General features: G+C 38.8%; 1 protein-coding gene across 1 annotated transcript in view; it reads left to right on the forward strand.

Annotated features, from left to right (window-relative positions):
• CNEP1R1 (CTD nuclear envelope phosphatase 1 regulatory subunit 1) overlaps positions 1 to 14,747 on the forward strand; it is a 442,763-nt gene that overhangs the window by 56,809 nt on the left and 371,207 nt on the right. Inside the window, exon 2 of the mRNA XM_044081977.1 lies at positions 10,971 to 11,042. Coding sequence (XP_043937912.1) covers positions 10,971 to 11,042 — 72 coding nt within the window. The remainder of the gene's footprint in view (positions 1 to 10,970; positions 11,043 to 14,747) is intronic.

Genomic DNA, 14,747 nt, shown 5'->3' on the forward strand with positions numbered 1-14,747 from the left:
TGTTTCCTCCCTCCAGTCCCTCACCCAAACAGTCTTCCATAATGTAGAAAAATGGTTTATGGAACACTCCCTCCTTCTTAATCCCAAAAAAACAAAACTTCTTCTCTTTACCCCTACACACAAATTACAACACCTTTCTTCACTATCTCCTCTAACAATGCTACCTGTATTAGTCCAGATATGACCACTCGCCTATTAGGTGTAACTATTGACAACCATCTTAATTTTGATGACCACATTAACAACACCATTAAATCAGTTAACAAAAAAATCGGTACTCTCTACAGAATTAAACCCTTTCTTACCCAAACTGCTAGAAAAACAGTGGCCCAGACCCACCTGATCTCCACCCTTTTCTATGCCTCTGCTATATATACAAACTTGTCTAAAATAACATCACCAAACTTTCTTCCTGTTACAATAGTATTACTAGATTCATTACTGCTACCCCTTTTAGAACCCACCATTGTCTTAACCTCAAGCAACTAGATTGGTTAGAACTCAACAACCACTTACTCTATCAACAATTAATTATCATTCATAAGACCCTTTACTATCCTGATGCTACCCCTAGCCTTACAAAACTGATTTCACCTTATAAAAACCTAGCCACACTACGCTCGGCTAATAAACTCCTTGTAGCCTTAACCAAATCAAACAATAAAGCTGGGGACTCATTATTTTCAAATTCTGTCAGGAAAATCTGGAATCAACTACCTCCTGAAATAACAAACCTAGACTCTACATCCCTTTTCAAAAGACATATCAAAGAACATCTTAAAACTCAATGGCTGTGTCCTTGTGCTAATCCTGACTGAAATTATTTCTCCACTACTCCCAACTTCCCCCCTTTTCCCAACTGTCCCTCTAAACAACTTATTTTAACTGTTGACAGTTTTATCTTTGAGATTGTCTCTAACATTTTTTTATCTCTTCTTCCCTCCACCATGTTATCACATCTTGAATTTTTTTTGTATCTAACTGCAGAATGTTGCTTACCTTGTAATTTTATTATTAACCAACTAATTTCTGAAAAATTGTTGCTCTGCTTTTTTTTTTTTGTTTCCGTTAATTCATACATAAGTCCACCTTTGTACTTATTGTATTATGCTTAATATTTTTTATTGTTAATGATTGTTTACTTCTTGTAATGGGAGTTTTTCTCCCCGGGCCTCTACTGAAAACGGATGTTTGTCCAGCTAGACTAGCCCGGTCAACAAATGTAAAATAAATAAAAATAAAAAATAAATTTATGACGGTTATGGGGTGTTCTGGGGATCTGTTTGTTTTCTTTGATAGTTTTCATCAAAACAAAAAATCTTGTAAAATTGACAGGCACCAATGTTGATAAGGAAAAAAAATGTAAGATTAGCCTGCTAAACATTAATGGGTGCATGTATCACAAAAGCTGGAATAGGAAATTTTAAAAAGGCTGCTATATGTGATAGGTGTAAATAATGACTTGGCATAATGGTGGCACTTTCCATATTATCTTGGAATATGAATGGTCTCACAGGGATAGACAAAAAGGAAAAAATATATATATCAAGAAATGTAGAGTGCAAATAGCAATGCAACAGAAGACGCATTTGGAAAGAAATGAGCAGGTGAATTTGAAGAAAGGATTTCAGGGTGGATATTCTGCTGAATATCGGGACCAAAGGAAAAGAGGAGTGTATTCCATATTAAGTGCTAGAGAAGCTCTACTCGTGATAGAAGAGGGTAAAAAAAAAAAAAAGATAATGGCATATTTGTAGTAGTAAGGGACTGCTGGCAAGGGATGAGGATTACACTGGCATGTATTTGTATTCCACCTAAAACTGCTATTTTGGAGCTTTAATTATGGGAGAAATCGGCTTTCAGCAGGGAATATTACTTGCGGGTCAGGACTGGAATTTGATTTTCAAAAATAAGGCTTTTTCTGTGATTCCTAGAAGTGAAAATGTAACAAAAGAGATTAGATTTCTGAAGAAATTTATGAAAGTATTTGGTATGAAAGGCGTGAATTTAGTATCAGGAACTCTGAGAGAATGTACATATTCCCCAAATTACAATAACTGTGCTAGACTTGATGTAAATATATCACAGGAATAAGTCCATTTAATTGAGAATATAGATACATGTCCAATAACTATTTCAGGTCATGTACCAGTAATTACCAAGATAAACATGCACAGTAAAAAAGTAGAGAGAGACTGGTGCTTCCCCGACTACCTATTGAACAGAGCAGAATTTAATGAATGGGTAGTGGAAATCATCCAGGAGTTATTAGGGAAGATAGAAAGTACACCCAAAGTTATAGCTAGAGAGTGGGATAAAATGAAAGTGTAATTTTAAAAATACAGTAGAAATAAAAGAAAAAAGATCTGGCTAAGAAGCAATAAGAGAGACTGACAAAGGTTAAAGTATTACAAAATAAGGGGAACCACACAGAACAAGAAGAGGCACAATTGCAGAGTGCTAAAGAGAAAATAAAGGGGTGTCTGGATAATATGCATGAGTTTAGAAAGAGTGCTGTTAAGCAACTTTTTTTTTTTGATGACTCCAGAACACAAAAGCTTTTGGCACAACGACTTGCGCAACAAAAAGTAGAAGGAGTTGTTGCCAGACTTGGGGAGCCTATGACAAGTAAAATAACCTTAGATCCTGTAGTAGTAGTAGATATTTTGGAAATTTTTATCAAAATTTATATAAATCAGAGAAGCAAGGAAATTGAGCAAAAGCAGAAATGGAAACATTTATGGAAGACATAATTATGCCACAGTAAATGATGACTCTGCAACTAACGGTTACAATAGGAGGAGATTAAATCAAAATGGTGATGTACAACCAATCTACAGGAAAGGCTCCAGGAATTAATAATACTCTGGTGGGACTTGGGAGGGAAAAAAGCAATACACATCTGGAATGTTTTGTTTAACTGTATTTTAAAAGGAAGAGAGACACCAACATGTTGGAAGAAAAGCTGTGGTGTCTGTAATACCTAAAGACAGTAAAGACCCATCTGATCCAGCTTCATATAGGCCCATTTCAATTCCAAACCTTGATGATGAAGTGTCTGTCTGTTAGCTAAGAAAATGACAAATGTGATGCAAAAATTGATAGATATGGATCAGTGTAGTTTTGTGGAGAGGAAGCAAACATTTAACAACATTTAATAGAACAATGATGATTCAGGGGGAAGCAGAATGTAAGAAAATACCACTGTTGGTGTCTTGATGTAGAGAAATCATTTGACAGAGTAAGATTGGGATTTTATGAGCAGGGCAGTGGACGCATTTTTATTTCCTGATAACAATAATAAGGTTAATTAGAAGACTGTATGAGGGATTGGAGGCAAAAATCAAAGTGGGAGTGTTCCTCTCTGATAAGTTGTATCTGAACAGCAGAACCAGACCGGGGGGGGGGGTCCTCTTTGTTCGCATTATATTTAGAACCGCTGACAAACTAAGGGACTCCGGTATTCCAGGATACAATTGGTATGGTAACGAAGAAAAATTGGCTTCAGTTGCAAATGATATATTTTTTGTGTCTGATGGAACCAAACAACAATGAAACAGGTGGAGTAGCCAGATGAACCCAGATATCAAAATAGTCCAAATAGCATACAATAAAATCAGGATTCAACCGTCAAGGTTTAATGTACAAGTTTTCAAGTAATGATGTGTTTGATTAAGAGTTTTACTCGAAAGCTTGTACGTTAAACTTTGACGGTTGAATACTGATTTTATTTTTGTATGCTATGATGGAACCACGTGGAATATTCTGAGACAGTTCTGCTTTTTTTGCTATATAAAGTTAATGAAGATAAAACAAAGTCTATAGCTATAAACTATGTACTCGCACATGAAGTGTTTTAGCAATACCCATATTTATGGGGACATAATGAAATGTTTCGGAGTGTGGAATTAAAAAGGATTTGGTTATGATGGCTAAGGAAGAGAGAGTAAAAAGATCATGCAAAAACTGAGAAACTGGAAGATGTCCTTCAAGGATGCATCTGCAGTCATAACAAATGGGTTGTCCTGCCTCAGGCAGCCCTTCGGTCGGCCAGATTCCAAAGTCTGGGTCTGGCCTCGGCTGATGTCGCACTTCACCCGACGTCATAGCTGCTGGGGTATAAAGGCATCAGCCGACGCCATTTTCCTCAGTCTTTCTTGCCGCGCGGTGCCCGAAGCAGAAGCTGTTCGCAAGTGCCGGTCGGTCAGATCCAGAGATTTCAGCGTACCGAAGACTTCTAAAAAGCTAAGTACCCCGTTGGGGACTCTTTCTTGCCTCAGCCGATGTCAGACAAAGTAAATAATTGTTTAACTTGTGGGAAACAAGTACCTCATAAGGATTTCCACTCTTACTGCCTTCCTTGCTTAGGCCCAGACCACGACGTATCAGCTTGTTTAGCCTGTGCTTCCTTCAACCGACGGACTCTTAGATGTCGGTCGGAGTTTGCAGAAGAGTTTTTTGGCTCCACTTTTGCATATAAAATGCCGTCGGAGACTCCGACTACACATTTAGCTAAAAAACGCAAAGAAAAGGACCGACACTCGCGGCCCGCGGTTTCGGCTGAAACCACGGTTAGGCCTACCGCGAGTGTCTCGGTTTCGGCTGAAACCGAGACCACGGTTCTCCCTTCAGCCGAAAGCATGCCTCCGATAACCGAGGCCACACAGGCCATGGCTGAGTCGGCTACAGAAATTCCTGCTGAAGTAGCAGGCACACAAGAGTTGTCTGACACTATTCCATTGGACATCTCTACTCCTGCACGTGGGGCAGCCAGATCCCCAGCTTCTATGTCTATCAAGGCCTTTTCCAGGGCTAAAGCAGCCAAACTTTCCAAGGCCTTACCTTCAAAAGCTCCCTCTCACAGGCCTACCTCAAGTTCCCAGATTCTCAGCCTTGCTGAGGACCTTATTTCTCTGATCAGGGGAACCCATCCTCACCCAGACAGGGCCTCACAACCACCTCCTGAAAAGAGGCCTAGGACTGAGCCCCCTGAACCTCTGTCCTCTGACTACTCCTCGGATGGTTCAGCTGTATTGGACCATCAGGAAGGCCCGTACTCACCTTATGAGGATTCTGATGCAGAAGACTCCATTCCTTCTGCCTCACCTCCAGAAGAATTTTCTTTTGGGGAAACCCTACACTCAATGAGGGAACACTTCCAATGGCAGGGTCAGGATTTTTCTGATTCTAGGAAAAGACTAAGGACTTTTTTACACTTACCACAGCATAGGCCTTTAGCCATTCCACCTGTACTATCCGTTGTTGATGATGCATACAATGATGCCAGTACTGCCCCTGATTCCCTTCCCCCGGCCCCTGCAAAGCCTGACAGATACTACAGGGTCCCGGATTCTCATTACCACTTGTATAAGGCTCATGCTGCAGACCCATAAACCATTTCTCAGGGCCCTAAAGGTGTTGCAGCTGCCTCTGCCAAAAACCCACTACCATCTGAAAGAGAATCTAGAGCATTAGAGAGATGGGGTAAAAAGGTTTATACATCTGCTACTCTTTCTGCCAGGGCTTTAAACTGTCAATTTCACATGATACAGTACCAGGAATTTTGTTAGATCAGCTGAATAAAAGCTGGCCTCTCCTGAACCTTTAGACCGTAAGTCCCTTCAGGATTTGGTACACAATTCTCAGCAGGTCAGTAATCATTTCTTAAAATGTGGCTATGATGCACTGGAGGCTTCATTTAGATCAGCTATGACTGGAGCAGTGATTCGAAGGCATGCCTGGTTAAAAGAACAATCCTTACCAGACCATGTTAAGTCTAAACTCCTGGATGCCCCTATGGAGAAACAAAGTTTGTTTGGCTCCCCTGCACAGGAGGTTCTAAAGAAAGTGGAAGGAAAAGCAAAATCTGTCCAAACAGTCCAGGATTTTTTGCAGGTCCAACCTCCGAGGTTTAGCAGAAATTGGCCTTCAAAGAATTGGTCCTTTCCAGACACCTCCAGAGCACAGAGAGGCAGAAATAGACGCCCAAGAGGCAGAGGTCAATCTAGGGATGCCTACAGGGGTCGTCAGTGGCAACCTGCCAACCAAAGAAGTGCCGCCACAGCTGCGACTGCAACCACTTCTACAGGACAGACACAATGACTTGGCTCTGATTCCGCCTACCAGGGAACAACTGGAAGCACCCTTGGGCGGAAAGCTAGCCTTATTCTCAAGAAATTGGCATTGTATTACAGGAGACAAATGGACTTTACAAACAATAGACAAGGGCTACAGGTTTCACTTCCACACTCTACCAAAAAAGAGAGGAATGCCAAACCTTCCACCAAGCCAGAAATCAGAGGCTCTAAAACAAATCATCAGTTTACTAAGGATGAGAGCAATAGAAAAGGTACCATCTATGGAACAAGGCCAAGGATTTTACTCCAGACTATTCCTTGTACCAAGAAAAGAAAATCAATGGAGGCCTATTCTCGATTTGTCCGCACAGAACACATACCTCATTGTTCCAAAATTCAAAATGCTGACCCTACAGCAACTTCTTCCCATGTTGGGCAAGGAGTCTTGGCTGGTGACTCTAGATCTCAAGGAGGCATACCTGCACGTCCCTATACAACCAGATTGCAGAAGACACCTCAGATTTCTTGCAGGATCAGAGCATTATCAATTCTCAGCATTGCCCTTTGGCTTATCTAATGCGCCCCGAGTATTCACGAAATGCCTGGCATCAGTAATTGCTCATTGCAGGCTTCAGGGAATTCAAATCTACCCATACCTGGACGACTGCCTAATACAAGCGGACAACAAGACAAAATTAATAAAGGATTTGGCCAATGTCATACAACTGCTGCAAGCCTTGGGATACACAGTCAACATACAAAAATCAAGACTAGTGCCATCCCAAAGGATAACATTTTTTGGCGCAGAACTGGACACAATAACTCAGATGGCTTTTCTCACAGAGGAAAAACAAAAGCAACTACCAGTCTATTTCATGGCATTAACAAGACAAACTCAGCTTACTGCAAGGAAAGTCCTGCAGGCCCTGGGTTACATGGCATCCTGCATAATATTGATCCCACATGCCAGGCTGCATATGAGAAAGTTACAATGGTACCTAAGGAATGTATGGTCTCAACACAGACACAGTCTAGAAGCCCAGATACCAATCATTCCATGTCTGAAAAAAGAATTCCTGTGGTGGGCTCAGGCCTGTCGGATAAACAGAGGATTGCTCTTCCACAAACAACATCCAAGGCAGACCATCACCATGGACGCCTCAGACCTAGGCTGGGGGCACACATGGAAGACAAGTGTATCCAAGGCCTATGGTCACAAGACCAGCTGAATCTACACATAAATCTAAAGGAGATGCTGGCAGTGAAACATGCAATCGAGGCATTCAGACCATTCATCCAGCAAGGACACCTGCTGATAAGGACGGACAATACCACAGTCATGTGGTACATCAACAAACAGGGAGGCACACATTCATACCCTATGCTGGACGGCAATGGACCTGTGGAACTTGGCCCTGAATCTCAACATCCAACTGCAGGCCAGATTTGTACCAGGAAAAGAGAATTCACTAGTAGACAGCTTAAGCAGGACTACCACGGATGCTCACGAATGGATGCTGCATCCAGATATTTTCAAAACCATAACAAAGAAATGGGGAATGCCAGAGATAGACCAGTTTGCCTCCCCACACAACCACCAACTGAAGAAATTCTGCTCAAGAGTATACCACCCACTTGCCTGGAGGGTGGACTCCCTTTCTTTCAGCTGGAAGGACCTGACAGTATATGCCTTTCCACCTCTTCCTTTGATGTACAAAGTTCTACTGAAGATCAGAGAGGAACAGCCAAAGGTAATTCTGATAGCTCCAGACTGGCCAAGGCAACATTGGTACCCGCTACTGAGAAGCATGTCTCGGACACATTCATGGCATCTACCTCTATGTCCTTTACTTCTAACCCAGAACAATTACAAGACCCTGCATCCAAACTTAAAAACACTGCAGCTAACTGCTTGGAAAATTGCATAAAACAAAACCAACTTGATTTATCTCAGAGGGTTAAGGACATTATCCTGGAGGCTCGCAGACCCTCCACAAGGAAAACATATTCAGCCAAATGGAAAAGATTCCTCATTTGGAGTGCAGAAAAGGGAGAAAATGTCACACTAGCAAACCTAGCACACATCCTGGAATACTTAGCAGAACTGTTCCACAATGGCCTGTCCTATTCTTCCGTTAAGATACATGCATCAGCAATTTCAGCAGAGTACAACATGGATCCTCCGGTCTTCTCTCATCCTCTCCTCAGACAATTTGAGGGATCAAAAATGTAAAGCCTCCAAGGAAACTACCTTTGCCTGCATGGGATCTCAATTTTGTGCTAGAAAAATTAACACTTCCCCCTTTTGAACCAGCAGCAACAGCAGACTTACAGTTCTTATCTTGGAAAACTGCCTTCCTGCTAGCAATCACTTCAGCAAGAAGGGTATCTGAGTTACAGGCATTAATGGCAGTGCAGCCTTTCCTTATCTTCCATCAGGATAGAGTGTCTCTGAGAACCAATCCTACTTTTATGCCAAAGGTGGTATCCAGGGTATCCTTGAACCAAGCCATACATTTACCTACATTCTTCCCCAACCCACAGAACAGGGGGGGGGAAACTACTACACACCTTGGATGTACACAGACAACTGCGCTACTATCTGGACAGAACCAAGACCAGCAGAAAAACTGACCAGCTTCTGGTAGCATATGCAACAGGAGTGCAAGGAAAAGCAATTTCAAAACAGACAATCTCAAAATGGATAGGAAATTGCATTCGATTCTGCTACTCATTTCATGGAAAGACAACTCCTGAAAATATCAGGCCTCACTCCACAAGAGCTACAGCCACCACTACAGCTTTCCTATGAGGAGTGGCTACCAAAGACATTTTAGAAGCTGCTACTTGGAGCTCCGTGCATACATTTGCCAAGCATTATAATCTTCCTTTATACTCCAGATCCCGAGCAGGTTTTGCAACTGCTGTTTTACAAGGGATCTTAACTACACCATCATTATCTTAGTGCCTCCTCCCCCAGTTTGGCTATGGTATTCTACCCATTTGTTATGACTGCAGATGCATCCTTGAAGGACATAGTACAGTTTTGTACCTACCATAAATGTAGATGTCCGATAGGTATGCATCTGCAGTCAGGATTACCCACCCTCCTTCCCTCTGTGGTATTCCTAGGGTACTTACCCCTCTTTTAGCTAGCTGGGGGAATCTATTATGGTGTATTTGTTTGTATGTATATATATTTTGCTTTCTACTGTTTGGAATTATCTGCATTTATCCAAATTTAGCCTTCCTAGAGGGCACCTGGCATCTGGGGCAAGAAACACTGAGGAAAATGGCGTCTGCTGATGCCTTTATACCCCAGCAGCTATGACGTCGGGTGAAGTGCGACATCAGCCAAGGCCAGACCCAGACTTTGGAATCCGGCCGACCGAAGGGCTGCCTGAGGCAGGACAACCCATTTGTTATGACTGCAGATGCATACCTATTGGACATCTACATTTATGGTAGGTACAAAACTGTACTTTCTTGCCTATGGATGTGGATAGCAAAATGCAAGCAATAAAGTGTTTTTAGTCCCTTTAGTTTTATACACAGGTCTGGCATATTTTTATCAACCAGTGGAGGAGTTGTGGACTGTATTGAGTTGAAAGATTCTATTTGTGAGGGGAAGAGGGCAAAAGTCAAGGAAGATAAGTTGATCCTTCTTCCAACAGAACAAGGTGGATTAAGGTTCTGATTTGAAGAGATATTTTAGAGCTACATAGTTGAGGCTTGTATACATAGCACAAGCAGAAAGCTACAATTCAAAGTGGAAGGGGATGATGAAGCAGCAAATTAGTTGAAGAAAGAATGGGGATTTTGGATGCAGATCCTTATGGAGAAAAGTAGTCCTACATAGTATACTTTCTGCTACTTTATGAATATAATAATAACTAAACTACTTTATGAATATAATAAGAACTAAACTAACATGAGAATGGCAAAAGAAGATTCTGCCGATAGGGATGAGTGCTATTAGGGATATAGACGAAACGCAAGAAAGGGCTGGAATTTACTGGAGGAAGCTGGCAAGAGAGGGCTGGAATTTACTGGAGGAAGCTGGCAAAGGAACCGAAGTTTTGGGGACAAATAATTACAGAAGGAAAGGTAATAGTGTCCAAGAAGGCATTTGGATTGCAGGCTGGTGATTACCTTCTCTCTCACAGATGGATATCTGAGTATAGACAAAGAGAAAGGGGTAGGGGAATCCTAAATGAAATTAAATACCTGCACTGTTTGAGGTTTTATTTGAATTTAGAACAGAAGCTGCTGCTAAGAAAAGGATAATTGGTGGAGCATATAAATATTAGATAATTGCAGAAATAAATCAGAAGAGGTTAGAAAAGATTGGGAAGAGAGATTAGATATGTAACTCACAAAAAAAAAAAAAAAAACAGAAAAACGAGAGGACATATATATGGCCCCCAAATATGCAGTAAAGTGTAGAAGATTTAGTGTTTTTGTCTGGAAGTGTTTGGGTACATGCTTTTATACCCCAAGCAGAATACAAAGAAAGTTTTTTTTTCTGGTACATAGATAAAAGGACAGGAGACGAAATCTTTAGAAAAGGGTAGGAATAAATTAAGTTAAAAAAATGGAAATTATGGGGGCAATACATGCAGAAAAATATTTTGGAGGGAGAATGAGGTTTAAGAGAAGACATGAATTTAATAATGTATGTAATGTTGCCTAAATTATCAGATATGCAACAGTGTATGTGATGTGTAATGTTTGTAAATGTGAAGTTGTTAATATAGTTTGATTACTTATATAAATGTAAGGCTTGCCAGTGGCACAAGTGGGGATTTCTTTTTTTAAGTACATGCATTGAATTATTTATGACCAAGAATAAAAGTGTGAAGGTTATAAATAGTACCCTTTTGTTTTTTTCAGATCTCAAAGCATTTGAGAGGAGACTGACAGAATACATTGCTTGTTTGCAACCTGCCACTGGGAGATGGAGAAGTAAGTGCACCTTAATGTATAAATAAGAGGATGGTATAGTACTACTTCCTATTATACCTTATACTACTAGGATGGTGTAGTACTCTTGTTATCCTACCTACTGTTCATACCTCATACTGTTGCAATTTACTGGTGTCCATTTGACAGCTCCTTTTGAGTATGCAGTCCCTAAATTAGTCTTGCCAATTATTTAGCAAGTGTCTAAAATCGCTACAATATATTAAAACAAGAAAGAAATAGTGTTTCCTCCATAAGAAAAAAAAAAATGTATATGTGTAATAGTGTTTCCTCCATAAGAAAAAAAAATGTGTATATATGCGTGCATGTGTGTATATGTATGTTATAGATATATATAGATATATATATATATATATATATATATATATATATATATATATATATATAGATATATGTGTGTGTGTGTGTGTGTGTGTGTGTGTGTGTGTGTGTGTGTGTGTGTGTGTGTGTGTATATATATATATATATATATATATATATATATATATATATATATATGTGTGTGTGTGTGTGTGTGTGTATATATATATATATATATATGTGTGTGTGTGTGTGTGTATATATATATATATATACATATATATATATATATATATATATATATATATATATATATAAAATGTGTGTATGTATGTGTATGTATATGTGTATATATATATAGGGAGGGTAAAACAAAGAACAAAGTTCACAATTAAATGGAGTGAAAAAAAAAAAAATTGTCATAACTTAATCTAGCAATTTAAAAATATTTTCTAATTACATCTGCAGTTAAATTTAAAATACTGTCTTTAAGTAACTTTTAACCATTCTTTTTTATGCAACTTTCCACTGAACTTGCCCAATATTATACCTTTGATATCTGCTAACCTCACTACTGTACTTATCTATAAAATGTGCAGATAAAAGGGATAGTTTTGTTACCCGGGTATATTTCTAAAATGTTTCGTTTTTTTTTTCCTAGCAACAAAATAATTATTTTTGTTTCTCCTGTGTAAAACAAAGTTCAAGGTCATGTGATAGCATAAATCGCTGTAGCTGTTAAAATGGTTATTATGCCCACTTACATCCAGCTTGCGACAATTACTTTCTTTAAACCCCAAAAAAACGAAAGCTCACACTGAAATTACCTCAGGGGACTTTTTCCATTAGAAAATTAAATAAGGGGAAGATTCTGTAAATGTCCCAACATAGCCTTGTTTGGCCCATCTCTGGGTTATTTGTATGCAAAATACAAAGGCTAAAAACTACCATCGGAATGTAAAAGCTAGGCATCTTAATAGCTTAGTAAGTACCTATCAACCTTTCAAACACTAGCTGTTAATTTGATCCATCCTTAAAATAGTCCACTTCTTTTAACATAGGATATGATGTCATGTGATTAAAAAACTGAATTGGGAAACAAAATAAATATGCTTTTTATTCAAACTCACAGACCTCAGACAATCTGCTAGTGCTCTTTATTTTATCGCTTTCTCCCATTAACGTAGACCTAGAGGTTCTAGAATCTTTCCAGTATGCCCTGTAAACATTGTTGCCATTATATCCTCTTTTTTTTTTGTTATGTGTGTAGTAGTTTAGAAGTTTCCGTCAACAAAATCCTGTCATTTTGTACAAAGACATCTTATGTATGGAAATTCACTTTTAGGAAGAGAAGATGCTAATTGGTTAGGATGAAAGCTAGACCCATTTAAATAATCAGCATTAGAAACTGATTTACAGAATAGCTTTGATGAAATGTTCTGACCAGGAATGCCATACAGAATCGCATCTAAATAATCATTAAACAAGAAATTATTTAAATAAGTAAAAAAAATCCAGATTTATATTTCCTTCACAAATTTCAATGAATGAGTTTTATTCCCTTTATGTATAAAAATCAAGTCAGCAATGAAGAAAAATAGCAAGCAACTTGTTGGGAATGAAACATTCTCAGAAGACCCATAAGCAAGCTTAAACTGGGGCAAAAGGAAGCCCTCATACCTGTGTCTTTGTCTGATGAAACATACTACTAAAAAGAAAAATATTTTATTTAGTAATCAGTCAATTGCAATAAAAGTTTTTGGGGTTCCTCCTCAGGCATATAGTATTGCCTCTAAACCAAACCAGTGTTCAATACTGGTGTATAAACTTACCACATAAATTGATGGTCAGTACATATCCTTATCCCAAGTTATTTCTGATATTTTTAATAATGAATATTACGATGGCAGAGTAGAGTAGCGGTGGCATTGTCACCTTGCAGCAAGAGGTTCTCTGCATCGATTCTTGGCTGGAGTGCCTTTTGTGCAGTCTGCATGTCCTCCCTGCATTCGTGTGTGTTTCCTCTGGGTGCTCCAGTTTCCTCCCACATTACAAAGACATGCGTATGGAGCGTTTCTCCCCGGACCTCTGCTGAAAATTTGCTCTGTTCCAAGTTAGACTTTCCCAGTTAACAAATGTTAAATAACACCCAAGTGGTATCTCTAACGTACAAAGGAACGCTGTCTCCTAGTTACTTACCATTTTCCCTAATTTTCAAAAATAGTACCTATACCTGAAACTGTAGGCCTACCAGGAGAACTTAACAAATGTCTAGGTGTTTGTAGGAAACAATAAAAGGAGGCCTCCTTAACTTCTTGATTACATTTTTTTATCTGCACATCCCTTTGCACAAAATGTCCTGATATTGCACTTTTACTCAACAAGGAAGAAGACGTGTCCAACATCTTGTTTATACTAAAGTTTCAAACTGGTAATTAGTAGTAGATAGTGGGATCACAAATGTGGTCTATTCACATTTTACATTATTGATTTAAACTTTCACCTCCACTACTTCCCTACCCTTATCTGCCCTGTTCAGTAATTATATTTCTGTTTTCTTTTTCAGTATTGAAGTGGCAACCACTGTTCTTTAGAAGATTATATTCAACAACATTCCTATTAAAACCAATGAAAAGAATATTCAATTTATTATTCGGACAAATTAAAAATCCTCAATACTTTCATTAGTATAAGGGAGCATAAAATCACTTGTCACTTTAACAGAATCCATATCAAATGAACAGTAAACATTACATTTTGAAAACTCATCACACATGACTAATAAGAATGCTCACTTGCTACATCTAAAGAGACATCTGAAATAATAATAGCATTAGAAGTTCTGATTCTTATTCTAAGAGAGAGAAAAATATATAACCTAAATAACTTTCTACACAATTTAAAGCAGTCCACCTTGCATTTGTAACATTATGGTAAAACAGATGGGGCAAACTTAAGTCCTATATTTAACATAGTGTTTTATTTCTGTTAAAGGAACATCTGAAATGTTAATCAAATTATCAGCCAAACTTTCCAATTCAGATCTTCCCCAACATTTCAATTTCAAGTCTTTCTTTTATAATCTGTTCCACTGCAAAAAAAGAAACTTTTTTTACATGTAGTTACATTTAGTTTGCTGATAATGTCTGCCTCTGTAATTCTGGTTGAGACGTGTTTTTCTTCTATTTGGACAAAATTTGTTCTGTCTTTGTCTACCAAAGCCGCAGTAGAAAATTCTGTGGAACATTTAAATCATTTTTAAGCTGAACATGAACAGTTTTTATTTCTTCTACTCTGTCTATTTAACGGAATCCTGATTCATCAAAATACAAACCCATTCTAATGTACTTTGGTGTGCAACAGCTAGTCATCTAAAGTAAAAGCCTT

The sequence above is a fragment of the Protopterus annectens genome, chromosome 8.part1 (genome assembly GCF_019279795.1).
Source record: "Protopterus annectens isolate FY-2018-M chromosome 8.part1, PAN1.0, whole genome shotgun sequence".
Taxonomy (NCBI): domain Eukaryota; kingdom Metazoa; phylum Chordata; order Ceratodontiformes; family Protopteridae; genus Protopterus; species Protopterus annectens.